At 42.2% G+C, this 22,797-nt stretch overlaps 5 protein-coding genes across 6 annotated transcripts; 4 read left to right on the forward strand and 1 right to left on the reverse strand.

Moving 5' to 3' along the window:
* LOC136422444 (D-beta-hydroxybutyrate dehydrogenase, mitochondrial-like) lies at positions 1 to 3,571 on the forward strand. The gene is made up of 7 exons (XM_066410216.1): positions 1 to 220; positions 374 to 598; positions 1,086 to 1,238; positions 1,699 to 1,804; positions 2,387 to 2,511; positions 2,824 to 2,936; positions 3,386 to 3,571. The coding sequence occupies exons 1-7, from the start codon at positions 13 to 15 to the stop codon at positions 3,569 to 3,571; spliced, it is 1,116 nt and encodes a 371-aa protein (XP_066266313.1). The 5' UTR covers positions 1 to 12.
* A 2,725-nt stretch (positions 3,572 to 6,296) lies between these two features.
* Positions 6,297 to 6,986, forward strand: LOC136423130 (estradiol 17-beta-dehydrogenase 2-like). The gene is made up of 2 exons (XM_066411165.1): positions 6,297 to 6,525; positions 6,644 to 6,986. Exons 1-2 carry the CDS (start codon positions 6,318 to 6,320, stop codon positions 6,880 to 6,882), a joined length of 447 nt encoding a protein of 148 aa, XP_066267262.1. The 5' UTR covers positions 6,297 to 6,317; the 3' UTR covers positions 6,883 to 6,986.
* A 260-nt stretch (positions 6,987 to 7,246) lies between these two features.
* On the forward strand, positions 7,247 to 11,171 carry LOC136423129 (D-beta-hydroxybutyrate dehydrogenase, mitochondrial-like). 2 transcript variants are annotated; one of them, XM_066411163.1, is made up of 5 exons: positions 7,247 to 7,592; positions 7,784 to 7,889; positions 8,037 to 8,165; positions 9,565 to 10,681; positions 10,800 to 11,171. In XM_066411163.1, the coding sequence occupies exons 4-5, from the start codon at positions 10,474 to 10,476 to the stop codon at positions 11,042 to 11,044; spliced, it is 453 nt and encodes a 150-aa protein (XP_066267260.1). In that variant the 5' UTR covers positions 7,247 to 7,592; positions 7,784 to 7,889; positions 8,037 to 8,165; positions 9,565 to 10,473; the 3' UTR covers positions 11,045 to 11,171. The 2 variants fall into 2 exon arrangements, with proteins under 2 accessions (XP_066267260.1, XP_066267261.1); XM_066411164.1 differs by lacking the exon at positions 10,800 to 11,171 and having other exon boundaries at positions 9,565 to 10,235.
* LOC136422445 (D-beta-hydroxybutyrate dehydrogenase, mitochondrial-like) lies at positions 11,168 to 13,678 on the forward strand. The gene is made up of 5 exons (XM_066410218.1): positions 11,168 to 11,351; positions 11,975 to 12,080; positions 12,556 to 12,661; positions 12,775 to 12,900; positions 13,269 to 13,678. Exons 1-5 carry the CDS (start codon positions 11,168 to 11,170, stop codon positions 13,446 to 13,448), a joined length of 702 nt encoding a protein of 233 aa, XP_066266315.1. The 3' UTR covers positions 13,449 to 13,678.
* Positions 13,679 to 13,707: 29 nt separating this feature from the next.
* On the reverse strand, positions 13,708 to 18,360 carry LOC136423128 (cAMP-regulated D2 protein-like). Its single transcript, XM_066411162.1, has 6 exons — positions 17,637 to 18,360; positions 16,601 to 16,790; positions 16,161 to 16,291; positions 15,537 to 15,658; positions 14,892 to 15,006; positions 13,708 to 14,583 (listed from the first exon to the last, which is right to left on the reverse strand). Exons 1-6 carry the CDS (start codon positions 17,940 to 17,942, stop codon positions 13,801 to 13,803), a joined length of 1,647 nt encoding a protein of 548 aa, XP_066267259.1. The 5' UTR covers positions 17,943 to 18,360; the 3' UTR covers positions 13,708 to 13,800.
* Between the last annotated feature and the right edge of the window lie 4,437 nt (positions 18,361 to 22,797).

Here is a 22,797-nt window from a genome sequence, read left to right on the forward strand (position 1 = left end):
CAGGTTCCAACCATGTTGAGGCCACTACACTTGTTCTACTGTGCAAGCCTGCTTGGTTTGACCACCATTTCAGGCTTGTTGTTGTTGTTGTACCACTGTGCACCTGTCCTGTACTACCTGTGCACGGGGATACTACTGGGTTCAGTGGGATACTGTGTGGTTCTGTACTTGGCGCCGAAGAGCCGAGTCAGCGGGAACGGCAAAGCTGTCTTCATTACAGGTAGGACTTTGACCCCAACACATGTAGTCATAAACATGTTGAAATTTGGTTACCTTTAAAAATTCATTTTTGGAAAGTGCAGCTTGCAATTTGTTTATAAGGCACAGCCAGGTGTTTATCCAGCTTGACTTGTGTTTATTTCTATGACAACAGGCTGTGACAGTGGGTTTGGCTTTCTGCTTGCGAAACGCCTGGACTCGCTGGGCTTTACGGTGTTTGCCGGCTGTCTGCTGGCGGACAGTGGTGGGGAGGGGTCGAAGACACTCCGGGCGGAGTGCTCGACCAGGCTGAGTACTGTTCAGATAGACGTCACTGATGATGGACAGGTGCAGGCCGCTGAACAACAGGTCAAAGATCGACTGCCGACGGGGTCAAAGGGTGAGAATTTCTTCATATGTTAATTAAGGGCTGTATCGCAAGGGTATACAGTTAACATGATGGCTACTTTTCATAGGAACAATAAAACATATATATCACTCTATAACGTTATGTATCATCTTACGTGTGTGCCCATTGACCACTGTACCTACTGACATTGTCTCCATTAGACAGGTTGCTGATACATACTTTTTCGATGTTGATGACGTTTCAGTTTGAACAAAATGGTCAATGACATACAGAAAAAGCTGCTTTGAATACTTTGTTAAACATGTATCTTCTATTGTATAGAAATGGCGTTTTCTTTTAAAATCAGATCTTCTAGCTAGTGTATTTCTAAAAGTGTAAAGTCTATAACCCTACCGAGTTGACCTGATCATTGCTTGACCAAGAGAAGAAGCAAGCCAACTGACAGAACACAGCTAGTAGTGTGTTCGCATTCGTAGTAAAGCATAACGATTGGCTTATTTCTCACAAACTCCAACAGGTCTTTACGCATTAGTGAACAATGCTGGATTCACGCACAAGGGAGAAATAGAGTGGGTCAGCATCGCCGCCTACCGACGTGTGATGGAAGTGAACACGTTCGGCGCTGTGCGGGTCACCAAGGCGTTCTTGCCTCTGATTCGTCGGGCGAAAGGTGAGGCAGTTAGTCAAACAGTCTTCAGTGAACACTCGAAGATCATTAAGAAAATGGTGGTCACTTTAGACATTGTATCTAATATGGTTTGATGAAAAAATGATAATTTCCAGGAGTCATGGAGACCTACCATAAATAAATCCATCCAGGCCTTCTCGAAATAACTGTTCATACCCGTACATACATATGAACACAAACAAACCTGAACAGAATTGACTAACCCTAACCCTAACCCTCACCCTCACCCTCACCCTAACCCTAACCCTAACCCTAACCCTAACCCTAACCCTAACCCTAACCCTAACCCTAACCCTAACCCTTACCCTGCATCGTTGGCCAACGGCCAGTTGTGCAGCCCTAGTTTTATTTCTTCCACAGTCAAACAAATAAACAAAGGAATAAACACAGCGAGGTTCAAGATACTAGTAACCCGTCTTATGCATGTCGTTCTCCACCGTAGGACGAGTCGTGAACACCTCCAGCGGGTCCGGACTTCACGCACATCCGGCTTGTTCTTCCTACTGCATAACCAAGGCCGCCCTGGAGTCTTTCTCGGATGCGCTCAGGTATGTAACAAGTGCATATATTCATACGGATGTACATACATATGCATGGACATACATACCTACGTACACACATACATACATACATGCTTATTACATCATCTTCATTATCATCACTGCATATCAATGTATAGTACTGAGGCGGGCCGTCATGTTCGTCCACATCTTAGCAGTTGCTGTCCCCATATATATATACATATGTTATATATGAATGCATCATGCTTACATACATGCATTATACACTTACACATTAAGTACAATGTCACAACTCATACATATGAGTATGTCATAATTGAGAAGTTGCACAGTGTGAAAGGTCTCCTTAAACAAAGAGCCCTGCAGCAGCATTCCTGCGTTCCTTTAGATTTTAAACGCATGTGAGAAGGCCTTAGTCTATTTACATGAATGAATTCAAGGTTTATTGCAAGTTTGTTGCAAAAGTATATTATAAGCAACTTGCTGAATTAGGTACGTAGCGCAGTCAAACGATTTTACATCGAAGAGAAACAAAAGGAAAATCTTGAAAAATTCAAACCTTTGTGTTTTTTCTACCTTGTTAACTAACGAACTTGACTAATACTACAGGCATGAGATGCACAAGTGGGGTGTGAAAGTCGTCCTGGTAGAGCCATGTGCCTTTTCTACGTGTACGGATATTGTTAAGGCGGAGACCTACAATAGGCTCATTCAGGTATGCCGTCTGCATCATGGTTGTATTGGTACCCTTTTGAAGCCATTGAGTTTTTCATAACACCAACGGCTATTGCACAACTTAACTGAGCATGTTATAGACAAGGAGAACACCGGGTTGTAAAGGGCTATTGCAAATATTGATATTAAGGAAACTTCTAGTTCTATCTTCAATCATATGTTTCAGGAATAAGAACAAATATGACGATAACACAGAAACTCTACGACAAAAAAAAAGAAGTATATAGTGCAGGAGGCTAGCTTTTTTTGGTTCTTCATTTTCACGAAACGACCACTTATATGTATCATCCAGAACCTACGGGACAACATAGAAGAAGCTGTGAAGGAGGATTATGGCATGGAGTACGTCGACTTCAAGTTGGGAAAGATACGAGCAGCTCATTTTGCACCATTCCAAGCTAAAGATGCTAAGACTGTTATAGATGTGAGTCTTTTCTGAGTCTACATAGTCACCCCGGCAAGGTTTGCTGATTGCTGAATCATGATTCTATTCAAAGAACGAAACGTCATTAAAACAGGTTAGGTTGTGATTTGAGCATAGAAAAAGTTTTTCCTCACCTATATTTGATGAAATTGATGTTGACTGATGATGTTATCTAAAGAGGTAGTAGTACTTAGTAGTAGAATGGGGCGTGTTAGGAACATGTAGAAGTCGCCTGTAAATACTATTTTGTTAGTTTTGATGTAAAAAGTATTTCTTTGGTTTGATACGTCTTACTAACATCAAACTACAGGTATGATGCATTCTAGACAACCATATTGCCTGCTGATAGCAAAGATTGACCTGCAACGTTGTATCAATCGTACCCCACGCACGGAAAATTCAAAAGGACACAAAGAATAACATTGGTGTTGCTGATGTTCAATTCGCAGGCCATGGCGGACGCCGTCACCCTTTCCACCCCCTCTCATCGCTACTTGATCGGTGGCAGTTTTGAGGACTACGTGAACAACGCCTGGCTGGGGTACTTCCCCTCGAGGTGGACTGACGCTACAGAGAGGAACGAGAAGGAAGACGACCCTAAACCTGCCATGCTGCAGAAAACTATTTTTACCTAAGACAGTTCCCATTGACTTCGTAGCGTTCGTAAATTCAATAACTCAGTGTTTTTGAGGTTTGAAATACACTGTTTATTGTCAATTTTCTTAAAACTTAATAACAATAAATAGATTAAGAAAATGGCAAATAACACCGATAGTAAAACTGTGCAAGGGTTGAATGCTTCCTTTTTCCATATTAACAATGAACTATCATTCTAGTGTAAATGAAATACCATTTCATCGATATCATAATAAACTTTTCTCTTTAGATTATTGCAAATTAGTATCCTTCAAGCAGAAACGCCCAGAGTGGAAAGTTCCTGTGTTAAGGAAAACATGAAAGTAGAGCTCATGGGAATTCTATGAGTAGTAATAAACAGAAAAGTTCAGTATAGCTCATTCGTGCCAAGGTTTGCCTGAAAATAGTTTGCGTAGAAGTGATTGCATTTTGTAATGGATAACAAATAAAATGTGCCATATATGGTGTATTGTTATCTCTCAGTGTTGTCACTGGTATTAGAGATTCTTGTCTAAATTGAGCGAGGTATCCTGTAGAACGAGTTTGTTAAGTTAGTATCATTCACGGTTCTTAGACAAATAGGGTATGTCTTTATAATCCTTCGGGTCAAATGTCTTCAACGGCACTTTTCAAATGTTCATACTAGCTGCCATTGGAAGAGAGTCAGGTCAAGGTTGGTCAAAGTGTATTTGAGATTGATTCGTAGTATAAGGGAGGTTCCAACAACGTTTAAGCCACTACACCTGTTCTACTGTGCAAGCCTGCTTGGTCTGACCACCATTTCAGGCTTGTTGTTGTTCAGTCGTCTGGTCTCAGAAATGGTTAAACAAGGTGAAATACACAAAATGGACATGTCTCCATGACCTCAAATATGTTCGTTGTTGATTAGCGATGGTTGGGGAAGTAACTAATAACACAGGTAGCGTAGTAATGGTCATTAACCCGCCATCTCGGACATACTGGTCAAGGTCCATGATGAGTGTTAACAATATTTGTCCTCATAAGAGAGTCACGTCAAAGGACAGGACTGTAGACCAGGGGAGGTTTTAAACATGTTGAGGCAACTACACCTGTTCTACTCTGCAAGCCTGCTTGGTTTGACCACCATTTCAAGCTTGTTGTTGTTGTTGTATCACTGTGCACCTGTCCTGTACTAACGTTGGGTAACCTAAATTCGGGATTTTTCCGATAATGGTTGACTGAAATCAATCTAGCAGAACAATAAACCATCCTTTTTTTCTATAATTCTGTCAGTATCATGTACTATCTTTGCACTAATCATATATATGGTAGATTTTGTCTCTAGTCGTGCTGACACCATAATATTTCAACTTGAAACTACCGTCCGCCGCACGCACAATTACGGTGCTGTCGGACAGGGGGGCACATTAATTCGGGAGAGAAGATTCGTCTTGAATATCTTACCGCTAATCACATTTTATACAGCAGCTATTCATTCCATCCTTGGCTTGAGGAGAGTGCTATGGATATAGACGTGTCCAAGTAAAAAAAATACACGAAAAAACGGCCGTACCGCTCACATCAGGCCAGTTCGGGTACAACCCGTGTGTTGAGTCGGTAGAACTTCACTCAAAGTCGGCCCATCGTCATCATCGGGCAACGTGTAACGTTACATTATTCATGGGAAGTTAGCTGGATGCCGTAACAATGGTAATACTACTATGTCCATGTGTACCTTGTTGTGTTAGGAGCAAACTTTGAGGAAAATATCTTCCTCAGTCCACTATCACACGCAGCATTTAGACAAAAAAGTGTTCCTCACAAACCTTTGTCGTCTGCTTGACAACAGGATTCTGGTTAACAATATGGCGGCGGGAAAATACACGTGCCGTAGGTTGTAGCAACAGAGAGGAGTTTTGATGATTGATCACACTTAGAATCCAGTTGCAGGTTAGCAAAAGAGATTGTAATAAGTTGTCTTGTAAATAATTGTGTTGAGCAGGAAGCGGATGTGACATTTTTCTTATAAACCAGCCGACAACCATGTTGTTTAATTCTCCCACCAAGTCCTCAGACTGTTCCAATAAGGGACGGAGAGTTTTTGACCTCGTCGCCTTATAATCCATGCTTATCGAAGCTTTTCAGACAGTGTTCTGAATACGTAAGTCTGGCAGGTTTGCATTTCTAGCGGTATTACTTATGTTGCAACTAGCACATATCCCTAAATACCCCGTTTTCGAAAAATCCCGAATTTAAGTACCCCGCGAATTTAGGTTACCCAACGTTACCTGTGCAAGGGGATACTACTGGGATACTACTACGGCCCCTTGGATCAAACATCGCCGTTAGCGATGGTTGGTGAACTAACAAATGGCAAAGGTTATATAGGGACATGTAATGATCAACCTCTCACCTTCGCGTACCTTGACCAATACCCAGCTAGTGTTTACACTACATGTCCTCATGAAAGGGTCACGTCAAAGTTCGACATTGTACTAACGAATCACAAAGGTTATATAAGGACATGTAATGATCAACCTCTCGCCATCACGTACCTTAACTAATACCCAGCTAGTGTTTACACTACATGTCCTCATGAAAGGGTCACGTCAAAGTTGACATTGTACATGTACTAACTTATCACAAAGGTTACATAAGGACATGTAATGATCAACCTCTCGCCATCACGTACCTTAACTAATACCCAGCTAGTGTTTACACTACTTGTCCTCATGAAAGGGTCGCGTCAAAGGTCGACATTGTAGGCCAGGGGAAGTTTTAACCATGTTGAGGCCACTACACCTGTTCTACTGTGCAAGCCTGCTTGGTCTGACCACCATTTCAGGCTTGTTGTTGTTGTTGTACCACTGTGCACCTGTCCTGTACTACCTGTGCACGGGGATACTGCTGGGTTCAGTGGGATACTTTGTGGTTCTGTACTTGGCGCCGAAGAGCCGAGTGAGCGGGAACGGCAAAGCTGTCTTCATTACAGGTAGGACTTTGACTCCAACACCCACAGTCATGAAAATGTTCACCTTTGGTTACCTTTCAAAAGTCATTTTTGGAAAGTCCAGCTTGTGCAGAATTAATGTTTTTATCTAATGCAACAGGTTGTGACAGTGGATTCGGATTTGGACTTGCCAAACGCCTGGACTCGCTGGGCTTCACGGTGTTTGCCGGCTGTCTGCTGGCAGACAGTGGTGGGGAGGGGTCGAAGAAACTCCGGGCGGAGTGCTCGAGCAGGCTGAGTACTGTTCAGATAGACGTCACTGATGATGGACAGGTGCAAGCCGCTGTACAACAGGTCAAAGATCGTCTATCTTCCGAAGGCAAGAACCCATATTCTTAGTCAGACAGTAAATACTTTGTGCTCTGACCGTCTTGGCAATTTTTAATGTGATCATGTAAAGGCAGTCAGAAATGTTACCTATTGTCCTTTTTATTACAAACGTCCTCTCCCTTGTTTATAGATTCAATTATTGGCTTGTTCCAACATATTACAACAGGTATTTACGCACTGGTGAACAATGCTGGAGTCTGGCAGCCGGGAGAGATAGAGTGGGTCAGCATCGCCGCCTACCGACAAGTCATGGAAGTGAACACGTTCGGTACTGTTCGGGTAACCAAGGCGTTCTTGCCTCTGATTCGTAAGGCCAAAGGTGAGGGGTCATTGGTTTCCTCCTTTGCAGCGAATACTTACGTCACTTAGTACTTGAGAAATGTAGCTATGCTCATATATTCCACAAACGAAGGCCGCCAGGACACAGTCACTGAACGTGTTCACTAGTAATCGTACCTCATATCTTTCCTTGTTGAGATATGACATCGATCGTGTTGAGTAACGACACACCAGTCCCAAGTTATAAAAATCGGTTAACTAGATTTGCAAACAGCATTGAAGGGTATTTCTTTTAAGAATACCACACTAACTTGAAATCTGTTATCTGCGGTAGGACGAGTTGTGAACATCTCCAGTGTGGGGGGTCTTCACGCAGGCCCGATGGCTGGGGCCTACTCCATGACTAAGGCGGCTGTGGAATTTTTCTCGGACGCACTCAGGTATGTTCTCGTAATCATACATGTAGATGTCTATGTCACGCGGACATTTCAATCATTTGAATATCCTAGAATGAACTAGAGAACTAATAATGATACAGCTAGTCTATATCTTTCTTTCAAATTTTACGTCCTCCTTACGAACATCCGAATCCGACTTTCAACGCTCTAATGACGCTTTGGGCTCCTTTAAGGCATGAGATGCACAAGTGGGGTGTCAACGTCGTCATTGTGGAGCCCGCTAGCTTTGCAACGGCGACAGGTATTGTCGTGGAAAAGGTGTACAACAAGTACATGGAGGTACGGTCATGACACCTACGTTAATATACGTCGCATTTTAAATCGCTTTTTGAAAATTGCCGTAGATTCTCCCAGGTTTGTAAAATGCTATTTTGTAAGTTATGCAAATTCATGATTAAGATAAAACTTCTATTGCTTACTACACAGGACCTGCGGAATAATATGGAAGAAGCTGTGAAGGGGGATTATGGCATGGAGTACTTCGACTTGAAAGTAAAACAACTCAGCGCCATGATTGATAATTGTCACTCTAAGGATCCTTCGCCTGTTGTAGCCGTGAGTATATCTTAAGCGCATGGAAATTCAAGACTGACTTAATCAACTAGAATAATTACTTACTTGCGCGACAATGTGAATATCAACTAAAGTTCTGCGACCTCTTCGTCAAATAAGGTTGACCTTTTCGAGTGATATATTATAAATATTTCTCATTCATTATGTAAATAATGTCCTTAGTTGCTGAGATTGTATTCGCTGATCATCTTCTCTACCCGAATAACACAATAAGTGTGAAAGTATGAAAGTCCAACCTTAGCAAACAAAGTTCCTCATAAACTTTGTAAATAAGACCCTGATTTGCTCTGCATGATTTATTTCTAATGATGTTCACCTCTACTTAGCTTCCAAATGACGCAAGAAGAAAATTCCAACCATTTACAACTATGGAAATATCTCTTTGATTAGATTGTCATTTGTATAATTCACATAACTGATGTCTACCGATATTTCTCTCCAGTTACATAATCTTGCCATATGCTTGATAGACCTATCATCAAATGCAGCAGATCTATACACGTTCCTCATTAATTCTGCAATTATGCTCCTTATTTGCATAATTTGTATCTTGTTATGGCAATCATTACTAAAGCTATCTACATACCAAGTATCATGACGATCCGTTGACGCTTTCTTGAGTTATTCTATTTCAAAGTCTGAAACGAAATTGCAGTTTCAATCAAGCCGTGGGGGGGGGGGGGGACTTACACCACTTACTCCCTGCCTCAAGAGCTATCCGCCGGGCAAAAGACCACGACCCCTGCACTTGCTTCCAGAATATTGGACCTCAAACTTTTAAGTTCCACTGCAGTACCACAGGAAGCCGCTAGGATGTCCATTATAGAACTGGACCTACCCACCTAACAAATATCATAAGGATCCATCCACAGGTTCTTAGATTATGCTGTACCACAGTGGTACCAATTTGCAATTCGCTTAACAATAAATTAAAGGTAAAGCAGGCATCCTCAATTGACGTGAAGCATAATGCTTTTTCAAGTAGCTAGTGGTAGTGCAATGCGGCTTCGCCACGGCTCGCGTTTTTGGCCAAGCACACCGGGTCACCCCTACTCTTCTCGATAAGTGTGTTTGGTCCTTTTACTTGCAAAGCTTTGACGCTTGAGGCTTACGCCCGAAGCTCCCTCATACACGGGGCCGCCGGCTTTACGTCACCATCCGAAATGACGAATACAATCCCTTGCAACATGCCCGAGCTCGAGTCGACCACTGAGAATCGAACGCGGGCCCTAGGATTCACGGAATTTGATCCAGATGACAATAACCCATGCCTAAATACACAGGTTATCAAACTTCAGAGGGCAAGGGTTAATTCAAGAATATTTACATAGGTGTAATTCTGTTAGCACAGTAAACAAATGTTGACATATTTAATCTACAGGCTATGGTGGACGCCGTCACCCTGACCACCCCCTCCCATCGCTACTTGGTCGGGTCGAGTTTTGAGGACTACGTGACGTGGATGTGGCTGGGCTACTTCCCCACACGCTGGACTGATTCTACCGTACTGACTTAGAAAGAAGGCGACCCGAAACCTGCCATGCTGCAGGAAATGTACTAAAGCATTTCTCCGAGTCCTGAATACTTCCTTCAATAAGTAGTGTAAAATGGATAATATCGTATGATTGTCTGGTTTTCTTTTTGAGTGAATTGTGAATGGGCAATATCCATAACTCTCCGTGTAAACGTCAGTAGGGAAGCTACAAGGCATGGCAGATTCTGTGCCCGTTGATATTAGTAAGGAAAGATTCACGGAGAAATGTTTGCTAAACGCAATGATTTTTCAAATAAAATACTAACAGTCAAAACTGCCCTCTCAGGGACCGATACTGTGACTTCTGGTCTATTGTGGACAGGTGGTCACTTTAGACAGGGTTAAGCTTGTATCAATAGGAAATTGTCTCTGTGACCTCGAAAAGAGGTTACATTGGCCAGGTGGTCCTCATATAAAGGTGATCACAAGTAGAGGTTTGACAGGAGAAGTACACAGTACTTAACTGTGGTTATGTCACATTGTACTTAAACTCACCATTAAAATACTTCGAGCTTGAAGGCCTGACTACAGCTCTACTCTGTTCTAAGACAAATATCTTGCAATATCATTTCTAATTCTATGCCTCCATTTCGGTCACACTGCGGTGGTTGGAGAAGTAACTAATAAGACAGATAGCGTAATAATAATCATTAGCCCGCCACCACGGACCTTGACCAGCTTGAGTGTTAACAATATTTGTCCTCATAAGAGAGCCACGTTAAAGGTCAGTACTGTAGACCAAGGAAGGTTTTAACCATGTTGAGGCCACTACACTTGTTCTACTGTGCAAGCCTGCTTGGCTTGACAACCATTTCGGGCTTGTTGTTGTTGTTGTACCACTGTGCACCTGTCCTGTACTACCTGTGCACGGGGATACTACTGGGTTCAGTGGGATACTGTGTGGTTCTGTACTTGGCGCCGAAGAGCCGAGTGAGCGGGAACGGCAAAGCTGTCTTCATTACAGGTAGGACTTTGACTCCAACACCCACAGTCATGAAAATGTTCACCTTTGGTTACCTTTCAAAAGTCATTTTTGGAAAGTCCAGCTTGTGCAGAATTAATGTTTTTATCTAATGCAACAGGTTGTGACAGTGGATTCGGATTTGGACTCGCCAAACGCCTGGACTCGCTGGGCTTCACGGTGTTTGCCGGCTGTCTGCTGGCAGACAGTGGTGGGGAGGGGTCAAAGAAACTCCGGGCGGAGTGCTCGAGCAGGCTGAGAACTGTTCAGATAGACGTCACTGATGATGGACAGGTGCGGGCCGCTGTACAACAGGTCAAAGATCGTCTATCGACATCTTCCGAAGGCAAGTACCTATATTCTTAGTCAATCATCAGCAAATGCTTTGGCCGTCTAGGCATTTTGGTAATATGATCATGTAAAGGCAGTCAGAAATGTTACCTATTGTCCTTTCTATTGCAAAAGTCCTCTCCTTTGTGTATAGATTCAATGATCGGCTTGTTCCAACATATTACAACAGGTCTTTACGCACTGGTGAACAATGCTGGAGTCTGGCAGCCGGGAGAGATAGAGTGGGTCAGCCTCGCCGCCTACCGACGTGTGATGGAAGTGAACACCTTTGGTAACGTGCGGGTCACCAAGGCGTTCTTACCTCTGATTCGTCGGGAGAAAGGTGAGCATCACTTGCAATTGGTCTGGCACGTTGTGCGTATCTTTCATAGCAAATGTTTACAACACTATGTAGTTAACAGCAGTAGTTATCTTCATATATGCATTCCATTCCACAAAAGAATTCTACTAGGACATTTTCATTTTTAAGGGCCCGGTCACATTCGTTGTACGATCGCATAATGAGATCATTCTTGGAATGGTCGTGCATTTGGTCTACAAAATCCTGCTGTTTTGCTACCGAAAAGGCTGTCTTAGATCCTTGTCGGCGACTGGTTCTGTCACAACCTGTTCGAAAAACCCAACGACATCAAAATCGTACGACGACCTACATCTACGACGAACGTGGCTGCGTCGTTACTTTTTTAATTCTTAATTTTGCTTTTGGACGGACAAGCACGACACGGAACTGCACTGAAGTTTTTATAACTTATATTAACAGTGCCACAAGAAGGTTGGGTAGAGGCGTGTAAAGTGCCCTTTCCAAGGTCACAACATCGATGACGTTAGGGGATTCGAACCCGGGACCGTTGTGTTCTGGGTCAAACACCCTACCGTTACGCTACACGACCCCACTTTACTTCTTGAGACATGATGTATAGATGTCGGTGTATCTCTGCACGTTAGGGCGAGTCGTGGCTGTCACGAGTGCGGTGGGGCTTCACGCCACCCCCGTTGCGTCTGCCTACTGCATGACGAAGGCGGCCACGGAATTCTTCTCCGATGCCCTCAGGTATGTCACCAACCATACAAGTTTTCAGACTCAAGCGAATTTAGGTCCAACATATATCCCTATCCGAGAAAACAGAAACGTTTAAAGGACACCATAAAATGACACATTGTCAGCTATTTCCTTTGCCTATAGGGAACGACTAAAGCATGTCTTGACATACATGTATGTCGTCTCGTATCACGACCTAAGTCATTCATGGTGCGACTTGGGGCGTTAAGGGAAACTCGCTTGGAAATTCGAGCCTATCACTAGTTGTTTGACACACGACTTATAACTTAACTTGAGCTGACCGACCAGGGATCTGCATATGAGCTCGAGTACTTGTCAACTTGACACATCTTCAGTCACCTAGAAAATTAAGTCGTTGTTTAGACACGCCACAGGTCGTACTGCAGTTCGTACTCCACATACCATAACCTATCAACGTTCTATCTTCATCGTTTCATATCTCTGATGAACACCATCGGAAATGCAGGCATGAGATGCACAAGTGGGGCGTGAAGGTCGTCATCGTGGAGCCGGGAAACTTTGCGCAGTCCACTGACATCATTTTGCCAGCGGTGTTCAATAAGTATACTGAGGTATGGCGTCTACACTACGTTTGAAAAAAGCATATTATAAACCTTGCTTTTCTTGATGGGTATCTGTAGGACTGTATTTTGTGATGGAACAAGTTTCTTCACTTTTTGAACAGGACTTACGGAACGGCATGGAAGAGGTTGTAAAGGAGGACTATGGCATGGAGTACTTCGACTTCAAAATGGAGCAGTTGAGAGTTGAGGGCGAAGACGAGGCGAACGATGCTACGGCTGTTATAGACGTGGGTATTATATGTTGAAGCATTAGACTCATAAAGAGTGGTATTCGTCATGTTCAAATGTGTTCAAAACGCTGTCACTTGCATTTTATGGAAGAAGAAAACGTTTTGGTCTACAGCTCGTCAAGATGATCTTTGATTGATCTAGAGGTCGTGAAGGTGGCACCAAACGTCCACAAGTTACTAGGATTTGTGGGGAGTTGGCATACAGTACACATACTGTAGAGTGACAGTATATGTGACACTGTCACTCTACAATATTCAAATGATTACGGACACACGCCAAAACAAACAAACAAACGCACACAACAAACAGACCGAACATAATACCTACGTCTTCGTGAAGGTAATGAATGCCATTCTATTTGTAGGCTATGGTGGACGCCGTCACCCTGACCACCCCCTCCCATCGCTACTTGGTCGGGTCGAGTTTTGAGGACTACATGACGTGGATGTGGCTGGGCTACTTCCCTACACGGTGGACTGATCCCATAGAGCAGACTGAGAGGGAGGGCAGCCCTAAACCTGCCATGCTGCAGAAAACTTACTAGAATACTTCCGGTCTAGCGAGTTATCGAACAGAGGCAGCCTCTCATTTTTTCTAAGCAAGTGAATTTATGTATCAATTGCCTGTCTTTTATATGGAGTAGGCCTACATATATGGAGTAGGTACTCTTTGTAAAGTTGGTTCCGTAACCTTTGTACAATGGTGGTTGGCTATATACACTTTTTAGTGCTTGATCTTTTTGAACATTTTAATGTCTTTTTGTATTGTTGAATCAAAACACTGAAAACACAACCAAACATGACTGATGGAGTAAACTGTTTAATGAGCGAAGAGATCTATACCTGTTTTTGTATCATTATTCAAATAAGTATGCGCCAAACCAATTAGCTCAATGATTAGTAGTCGTTAATTGAATCCCAAAAATCGCAGCTCGGACCGTCCAGGTCCTGCATAGCCAAGCTAGCCGGCGTCTGGAAATTTATGTATTTCCGCGCGTCGGTGTCGTACGCAGGCCATTCCGGGGCGGACTTCTTTTGGCACGGGCCCTTGTTAGGGTTGCCTGTGTGGGCAAAGTTGGACCAATAACAGGCCATTAGGTCAGCTAGGGTCACTTCTTCCGCCGTGTACGTGTAGAGGTCCATAGAGTTACCGTGCCATACGTAGGGAAGCTCCGACCCGTGACAACTGTGATTGACACAGAACTGGAAGTGCGGGCCCCACCCCGGGAACGAGAACGCGTGCGCGAACTGGTACAAGAACACGTCGTTCTGCGCACCCACGTGACCTCTCACAGCCGCTCGGTTCGCGCATGTGAACAACCATTCAGTTCCGATCGTCGCCATGATTGGCCTTTGGTCGTTGCTGCTCTTGTCTGCTGGGTACTCGCGAAAGATTTCTAAAACTTTCCACGGTTCTACGGCTAGCGAAGGTAGGAAGAACCCTGTCATGTATTCGTAGTACCCAAGAGCGGACACCGGCTTGCCGAACCCTTCATACACGTACATGACCGCTTCTTCGCGGGTAGTGCCGATGATGATAGGCTTCTTCTGCGCATGCCCCTTCCGAAAAGTGTCCACGGTTTGTTCGAGCAGCTCCACACCGTCGACGTGTGGACCCCACGGGACGAAAATCTCGACGGGATACTTCAAGCTCACTTGCAGTTTGTTTCCCGCCTTTGTCTGTAGAAAAAAATGGAAAGTAAGAAGACATGTTACTCTCTGTGACGTCTGAAAAAAGATCATGCTATATGATTTAGTCCATTTCAACACTGACATGAACAATAGTTTAAATCATTAGCATGAATGGTATACACAGACACAGAAAAAACACAAACAACACAAGTCAAACCATAATTCCAAGTCTCCAAGTATCCTATTACACCACTTTCAACTTACATGCTGCCACTATGCAATATCCACATCACTGCGAACTCACATGGAGATCAACAAACAAAGAAACAAAGAAACAAGCAGACTACAATAGTTACCTGGGCGACGATGATGTCCTGAGGCTGTTTTCCCGCCATGCAGGCCATGTCGCCATGACGACAGCCCAGCTCTTCTGCGAAGTATTTGCCAAGCCTGGTCGCCTCAGCCTGAGATCTGTTCAGCAGATATATCCCATTTATAGAAAATGTATGTGCCAAATGACAATCATACAAGTCTTAACCCTATGAAATATCACAATTCAGAATACAGACAAACCTGTCCAATACGTCCACTCAATGGACTCGAATGATCACAGTACACAGGTGGTCTTTATAGATAGGTTTATTGATAGTTAGATCGATGAAGAAAATCATCTTACGTACCACCCAAAAGTGGCAACAATGACCAGGTGGTCCATATACAGCGGTGGTTATTCAAAGAGACTCCCCCCCCCAAAAGAAACCCACACAATTAGAAATCGAAGATCTCATACCTTTATGAAATATTTTGATTTTTGTGTGAATTTCTTCCTCACACACCAAAAAACAATACAAATCCATAAAAAAAGATCTCGAGTTATAGGTTCAAAGATACAACCACAACCGAAAACAATACCCCCGTCGGAGGCCAAGCTTCCCGGATGTAACAACAACAACAACAAACAACAACAACAAACAACAACAACATTACCAACAGCAGCGTACCTGTAGGGAATCCCCAGCGGGTCACTCTCGATGATTCCCTGCTTGAAGAGGCTCGCTGATTGGTTACTACAGAGGTGGATACTGATGGACATCCCGCCGGCGCTCTCGCCAAAAAGGGTGACCTGGGGTTAAATCAGGACAGCAGTTACCTCAGCTGCATTGTAGATATCGTTCGTTCTTTTCGTGTGCAGTGCCTAGTGGCGCATGGACCGGCAAGTTCCCTTGCCGTTTCAGTAGCAGGGTATGTTTTTACAGGGAGGGGTTGCTAGCCCTTCCTCTTTAAGTGCTCGAGACATCTCTTCGAACATTGGATCCCCATTTTACGTCTCTTCTGAAAGACGGGTGCAGCCCTAACCGAGATGCCCTGACCCAGAATTGAACTGGGGTCTCCCAATTAGCAACTAATTGGAACCGATGGGGAGCAAACCTACAGTGACATCCATTGGTCGAAAATATAGGATAGTTCATAAGAAAGAGCCTTAGTGTTAGATATTCCATCAAGTATAAATACTCATCTTACAATACATAGCATTTTGTAGAGTTGAGTAGAGGTTTACAAGAAATGCTGGTATGTAATGCCAGAAAAGAATTGATTTAAAAGGAAGGAATGAAAATGTGTTTCACCTGTTTCGGATCGCCACCAAACGCAGCGATGTTCTTCTGTACCCATTGCATCGCCAGTCGCTGGTCCATTATCCCATAGTTACCTTTGGATGCGGTCTTCCCGCTTCCAGCTGACAAGAAGCCAAGGGCGCCTGTATAAAAACAAAGAATTTACTATTTCTTCTATATTTGCTTTTGTCACGTACACAGACATTGCTCATATATTTCCTTATGGCATTTGGAGAAGACTATTAACGTGTTACGTTTATGAAGGTTAGGCATCCAGTCCATAAGATATGCCAAATGACAGTTACCTAAGCATCTGGATAAACTTTTTAAACAGTCAGACGTTTCAGACAGCATCCGCTGTCTTTTGTCAGTAGCAGTTGCTGTCTGACTGTTTCAAAATTGCATCCAGTTACTTGAGTAACTGTCATTTGGCGTATTTACATGTTACTTACCTAGTCTGTAGTTAATCGTGACAACAACGACCCCTGTCTGATTAGCGTAGTACTGCCCGTCATACAGGATGACATCGCCCGACCCCCTGATGAACTGCCCGCCGTGGATCCACAGCATGACCGGGATCAGAGACTGCGGCGAGGCGTTCAGAGGAGTGAAGATGTTCATGTAGAGACAGTCCTCGTCCGTCTGAAACAATTTATAGTATTAGATCCGAGAAAAACAAACTGATGACAAAAGACAGGTTTTCAGGAAGGGGGTAATGCTGCAGTACCTGAACATATTGCTAGGGGGCCCAAAATAGTCGGGACCCACGCACCAAATTTGCTAACATACCTTGCAAAGCAAATTTCTGCACTGGTGTTTAGAGGCATCCTTTTTAATTTCTAACATTTTTGCTAGAAACGTCGATGAAGGTTAGACACCCAGGCAATGATACACGCCCAAAAAGTAGTTATTTAAGTAATTGGATATGATTTTGGAAACAGTTTATACCGTTTTCAAAATCGTTTTCAGTTGTTTGAATACGTTTTTGCTAAAAAGTTTAAACTTATTTGGAACAGCACACAATCCCTTTCCCCAACTTCGCCTTACAGGGACGCAAAAGAAATAGTAAAATATTAATGTAAGATAGAGGTCAACGGCCTAGCGTTTGCTGCCACTTTGAAGCTCGTGTGTAGCATGTGATCTTACAGTAATTTCCCCGCACAGTTCATAACACATAGCAGTTATATCAATCGAAGCACCTAATTCAATGGTGCAAGGAAACAATTATGTTAGCTACAGATAGTCCCTGACCTAGTTATTTCTGTATCTGTTTGTATCTATATCTTTCATATTTTATAGCCCATATAACCTTACGCCAGTCTTTGATTTGAAAGCTATGAATGGCTTAAGTGCCAGAAGTAAGTAGATCTTACAACGGGTGACAAGGAGTGAGCTATAAGCTCAGCTCAGCCTAGCTATGCGACCCTCTGTTTCACAGCGTCTTTGCGCTTTGATCCCTTGATATTTCATGTGTGTATTCTATCCTACCTTGTCAGGACACATGTGAGGGGGCAGGGTACAGTTCTGTGGACATGCCGGTTCCTTCTGCGTGACTTGCAGCACGTTTGGAGCCCACGAGGCCGGCTCCTCCGGCGGCTTCCAGCGTAGGGGACCCTTCGGCGGTGCTGCGTAGGGTATCCCGTAGAACACCCGGGCCTTCTCGGTGTTGAGCCCCTGGACTTTACCGAAGGACGTCTCGATCAGAGGCCCGCTCTGAGCTGTGACCTGAGCAGAGTCGCACCACAGCAAGCCGAATGCGCAGGCAAAGAGGTGTAAACTGTCCAAAATGCTCATGATTGTATCATATAAAAATCATGTACTGTTTGCAGTCGCCCAGTCGTCCCTGTCGAATCCACCCTCTACGGCGCAGTCTATAAAATCAGGGCAGACGTGAGATCTGTCCAAAGTTCGAGGTCGTTAAATTATTCATAGGAAACCAAGGGTCAAAAAATAAACAAAGGTCATAAGTTACGAACACTATAGCTAGGTTCAAAAAAGCTGTTTTACTAGTGACATGGAGGAAGAGAAACTAGTCTAAGAAAAGAATGCCCCACTTCCTTTTCCGCAAACTCTTTCAGCAAAAACACAACTTCCGTGCAAGTTAAGGGGCCTCACTTGATACCCACATTCTGGACATCTGTTCACAGAACAATGCTTGCAAGTATAATTACATGTAGCTGGACATGGATGAACATGTACGTCCTCTTGCATTAGGTATCATTAAAAAAAAAATCCTCTAACGTTAGATCTGTTTAAGCGACCTATTCATTTTCTTGTGCTGTGGCGGTGTTCAAATGCGGTTGCTGTACAAACAACAAGGTGCGGTCTCGTGATCACCTGAGGGGAATAACCTTTGCCCTTAGCGATGCCTATAGTCTAGGCGATTGGTGCAAAAATTGTTCAAATTATGGTAAAAGCATGAAACTGGGCATAAGTGTTCCATACAACAATAGAAACAATTCTAGGGGTGGAGCCATTGGAAACCAGCTGTAACACGGCAACTGTTGCTAGGCAACTTATTTTGCTTGGCAACGAGTGCTTTAGAGACCCAATGTCTGCATTTGTGTCTTAATTATGAGGCCAAATGACATTAAATTTGTTATGGTGGTAACCAAGACCTATATCTTTAGACATGACATTTTTTAGAATTACTTAACTTCTAAAATCTGGTTAATTTCATGTGGTTTTTGTAATTTTATTATAAAAAATGTATATTTTGTGCTTTTGTAGCATGATAGTTCATGTAATTAGGCTTGAACTTACTTCAAATATGTAATTGATAGATTTTCATATCGTACTTTGCAAAATGTTTTGAGAAGACCCCTGTATTTGGTGAAAAAGTAACGTTTTTGGCAATTCTTGACTAATAATGTCTATTTTAGGGTTCTTTCCCACAATAGAGTTTATCTAAAAACGTGTTGTTGAAATGATTCAATTAAGGTAAAAGCATGAAACTTGGCATAAATTTTCTATACAACAATAGAAACAATTCTAGGGGCGGAGCCATTAGAAACCTGCTCTTACATAGCAACTGTTGCTAGGCAACTTTTGTTGCTTGGCAACGGGTGCTTTGGAGAGCCAGTGTCTGCATTTTTTGCCTTAAGATGCGTTACTTTTGCGACCGAATGGCACAAAATTTGTTATAGTTGTAACCAAGACCTATGTCTTTAGTAGAAATCTTTTTAAATCTGTTTTATTGCATTTATTTTTCAATTTTTTTTAGATAAAAATGTACATTTTTGGCTTTTGTACCATGATAGTGCATGTGGTTGGGTTTTAACTTGGTACAAATATATAATTGAAAGATTGTCAAAGTATTCTGCGTGGAAAGTTTTGACAATACCCTTTTATTTGGTGAAAAAGTGACGTTTTGGGCAATTGTTTTACTAATAATGCTTTTTTCAAGGTTCCGTTCCATTAAAGGTGTTGCCTAGAAAATGGTATCAAAATGCTTGAAGTAAGATATAAATTTGACACTTGGCATGAATACTCTATTCAATAGTACAAAAACATTATTCTGTACTTCAATTGTTGCTAGGCAACAGTTTCCCTTGGCAACCAGTACCCTAAAGAGCTAGTGTCTGCATATACTGTTGTCTAGGAGGAGAAACCTGAAAAAAAACTTAGAACATACCCTGTAGCTTGGTAGTCAAGTGTCTTATTTAGCCCAGTGGTGGTTTGTATATATCTCAGCATTCCGTGCAATGTGCATTCCACGATACACATCTCAGATGGCTGACTGATCAACAACCAGTATAACATGATTAATCTATAGCATTTTTAGAAAAACACTGTAGCTTGATTAAGTTTGAGCACCATATTTGAAGCGAATATTTGCATCAATGGTTTAACAGTAATTATCACACAATCTAAAAAGTTGCACTGACTTTGTGAAAATCAGTCTCATGTTCTACTCTTTTAGACACTCAATAAAAGAAAATTTACTGATCAAATTGTACAGTTGCTGCACTTTCAAATTAAATCAACGTGATAACAGTCAGCCATCTGGGATGTGTATTGTGGAATATGTATTGCAGGAATTGGTGGGAGGTATACAAAACACCACTAATTAATTGTTTTTAAAAGTAAATTAGACTGCAATTTATGAAACAAGCGTTGCACTGTACAACTGCATTAGTTGAAATTAACTCAAAGGAAAGAAAATCCAATTTGACCTACTTGATTCATCGTAAGCATGATACAAAGGATGGTGCAACCTCCTTGCAACTGGATGCACTATTTAGTGCCACTATCTAGTTCTTGGATTCCATGTTGAAGGTATCCTTCACATCTTGTATATTTACATGGTTAAAGATGTAACAGGTAGAAATTGGTAATGGTCAACACGGATTCCTTGGATTGGACATATTCCCACTTTGGGGCCATATAACTTTTCAAAATGCATGGTTTATGTTGGTTACTTTTTTATAAGAAACGGGACATAATCAGATGTCTGTGTTTGTCTTTGGCACGGGTGTACTTTTCATGTACCCATTTTCATTAATTTTCATTTGTCCACATTATATTAAATACTTCAATATCAACGCAAAAGATTACCCGGTGTCAAGTTGTCCAGTAATTATTTCCCCTTCCAAATATCTTAGGGTTCCGATATACCTGAGGGGAAAGAAGCTGGTCACTCTTAGGGTGTGGCAATTTTCAAGGGGTCGCACTCTGGAGACTAACCTAACCTTAAAGCAGGTATACGTATCTCCCTGCTGTATCACAAAAAATTGTGCCAACTTTGGGAATTTGTGCCAATTTTACCTTATTGTTACACTGTTATACAACGTTTTTGTGTATGAAGCCGAGATGGGCAGGTTATAGGAAATCGCAGCGTTGCCATTGGATCAAAAAAATAATGTACAGTGATTAAAAAGCATCAAAAGGAGGAGTGATAAATGTATGTTCACTTATGATACTTGACACAACACTGTCAAGATATTACAAAGTACAAAAATGTATATAAATTATATCACATTGCGCTCATTTGCACCATTTTGTGAACGCCAAATTCAATTTGAAATTTCAGGCGACAAAAATGGGAATGAAGTATAATGGGGATAGTTTTCACACTTGAGATGGGAGAGAAGTACCGCAGATGTTCTTCATGAAAACCCAGAACAATTAAGCTCTGTCCCTGACAAGCAACAGCCTCCAGCAAGCAACAGCCTCCAATCGAGAGAGCCAACTACCAAGCACTGATTTAAAAATGCTGCTTTCAAGCAATGCAAGATCCTCTGCAGTTGACCATTATGGCTCGTTAACAATGGCGAACCTACAGTCTGTCAGCTGAAGTCCTGCCCCTGCCCCTGTACGTTTACTCGAAAACCTGAAGATGCAGTAGCAGGTCAGCATTCATGAGGCTGAGACTATCTGTAACCGTTTAAATAAACATACCATGTGTCTACATTAAGGTCACTATACTATGTATTTGTAAATAATGAAAAGAGGATCGTAAGATTTATTTTAAAGAACATTTTGATATTGTTACTGATGTGCTAATATCAGAAAATACCCCAAAATTGACATTTTAGTCAAAAATTGCCCAAAACAGCTAGTTTCGTAAATTTGATTATGGAATTCTAAGGATAAGTATAATACAACATGAGAAAGATCCTAAACTGTATGTTCGTAGCAAATTCCAACATTGTTTGATAAGATAGGACATGATTATCATAGTGAAATACCCGAAAATAGACATTTTTGGTCAAAAGTAGCAAAAAAACGGCCTTTTCTATTCAAATAATGATGATAGAATTAATAATTGAAATATGGTGCATTCAAGAGAGGATCATAAGATTTATTTTGAAGCCAGTTATGAGGTTACTGATGTGCTAATAGTCAGAAAGAACCCCAAAATAGACATTTTTAGTCAAATTTGCCCCAAAACGCCCTTTTACAAGAAATTGTACTGTTTCAGACCCACTATTCACACAGCATTATATGAAGAGCTACTAGTTGCATATCTCTGCCAAATTTTAGCCTTCTAGAGTAAAGTATCATGGCACAGAAGCGAGAAATGTAGCTATTTCTTAGGAAAAATTGGTTTCCTAGCAACCGTTGCTAAGAAACATGCATTTCGAATTGGCTCCACGCTTGAAAATATTAAGTACATACTCAGGGTTCATCATACCAAGTTTCATGCTTTTACCACAATTTGAACAATTCAACCTATATTTTGCACCAATCGCCTAGACTACTATGAACTGTCGTCATAACTGGTTCCCGTGTTCCCAGCCAAAGGTCGGCAACTTAATATTTACGCGCTGTCGTTTGTGAAAGAAATCGCTAGACGGCGCTGTAAACGATACCAGCACACGACAGGTGGATGTTGTGCCCTTGGGAAAAGGCACTTTACACGACTTTCCTCACTCCACCCAAGTTTAAAAACGGGTCGGGTACATTATGTGTGTGTCACAATATGTGTGTGCGGCTGGGTCACGACATCAGCAATAGCTGCCTATGTGTTGCTGACATTATATTGCACTGTTAAGAATAGAATCAAAATCAAATTCTAATCAAAATCAAATCAAATGTTGCCTATAATCAGATTGAGTTGTGTTCTGACAGGTGTGTGACTGACTAGATGTATTATTCCAGCTCGGTATAGAAGCAAGGAAGAGGTTGCACTATACAGTCCAACCTG

This window comes from Branchiostoma lanceolatum, chromosome 17 (assembly GCF_035083965.1).
Source record: "Branchiostoma lanceolatum isolate klBraLanc5 chromosome 17, klBraLanc5.hap2, whole genome shotgun sequence".
In the NCBI taxonomy this organism is placed as follows: Eukaryota; Metazoa; Chordata; class Leptocardii; order Amphioxiformes; family Branchiostomatidae; genus Branchiostoma; species Branchiostoma lanceolatum.

Excerpts from the sequence above, each read along its gene's own strand:
- LOC136422444 (XM_066410216.1), top strand. The coding sequence starts at position 13 with ATGTTGAGGCCACTACACTTGTTCTACTGTGCAAGCCTGCTTGGTTTG. Across the intron at positions 221-373 it reads CAAAGCTGTCTTCATTACAG|GCTGTGACAGTGGGTTTGGC; the intron begins GTAGGACTTTGA and ends CTATGACAACAG. Across the intron at positions 1,239-1,698 it reads TCTGATTCGTCGGGCGAAAG|GACGAGTCGTGAACACCTCC; the intron begins GTGAGGCAGTTA and ends TCTCCACCGTAG.
- LOC136423130 (XM_066411165.1), top strand. The coding sequence starts at position 6,318 with ATGTTGAGGCCACTACACCTGTTCTACTGTGCAAGCCTGCTTGGTCTG. Across the intron at positions 6,526-6,643 it reads CAAAGCTGTCTTCATTACAG|GTTGTGACAGTGGATTCGGA; the intron begins GTAGGACTTTGA and ends CTAATGCAACAG.
- LOC136423129 (XM_066411163.1), top strand. The coding sequence starts at position 10,474 with ATGTTGAGGCCACTACACTTGTTCTACTGTGCAAGCCTGCTTGGCTTG. Across the intron at positions 10,682-10,799 it reads CAAAGCTGTCTTCATTACAG|GTTGTGACAGTGGATTCGGA; the intron begins GTAGGACTTTGA and ends CTAATGCAACAG.
- LOC136422445 (XM_066410218.1), top strand. The coding sequence starts at position 11,168 with ATGATCGGCTTGTTCCAACATATTACAACAGGTCTTTACGCACTGGTG. Across the intron at positions 12,662-12,774 it reads TGTTCAATAAGTATACTGAG|GACTTACGGAACGGCATGGA; the intron begins GTATGGCGTCTA and ends CTTTTTGAACAG. Across the intron at positions 12,901-13,268 it reads ATGCTACGGCTGTTATAGAC|GCTATGGTGGACGCCGTCAC; the intron begins GTGGGTATTATA and ends TTCTATTTGTAG.
- LOC136423128 (XM_066411162.1), bottom strand. The coding sequence starts at position 17,942 with ATGAGCATTTTGGACAGTTTACACCTCTTTGCCTGCGCATTCGGCTTG. Across the intron at positions 16,791-17,636 it reads CTCACATGTGTCCTGACAAG|ACGGACGAGGACTGTCTCTA; the intron begins GTAGGATAGAAT and ends AAATTGTTTCAG. Across the intron at positions 15,659-16,160 it reads TTGGTGGCGATCCGAAACAG|GTCACCCTTTTTGGCGAGAG; the intron begins GTGAAACACATT and ends ATTTAACCCCAG.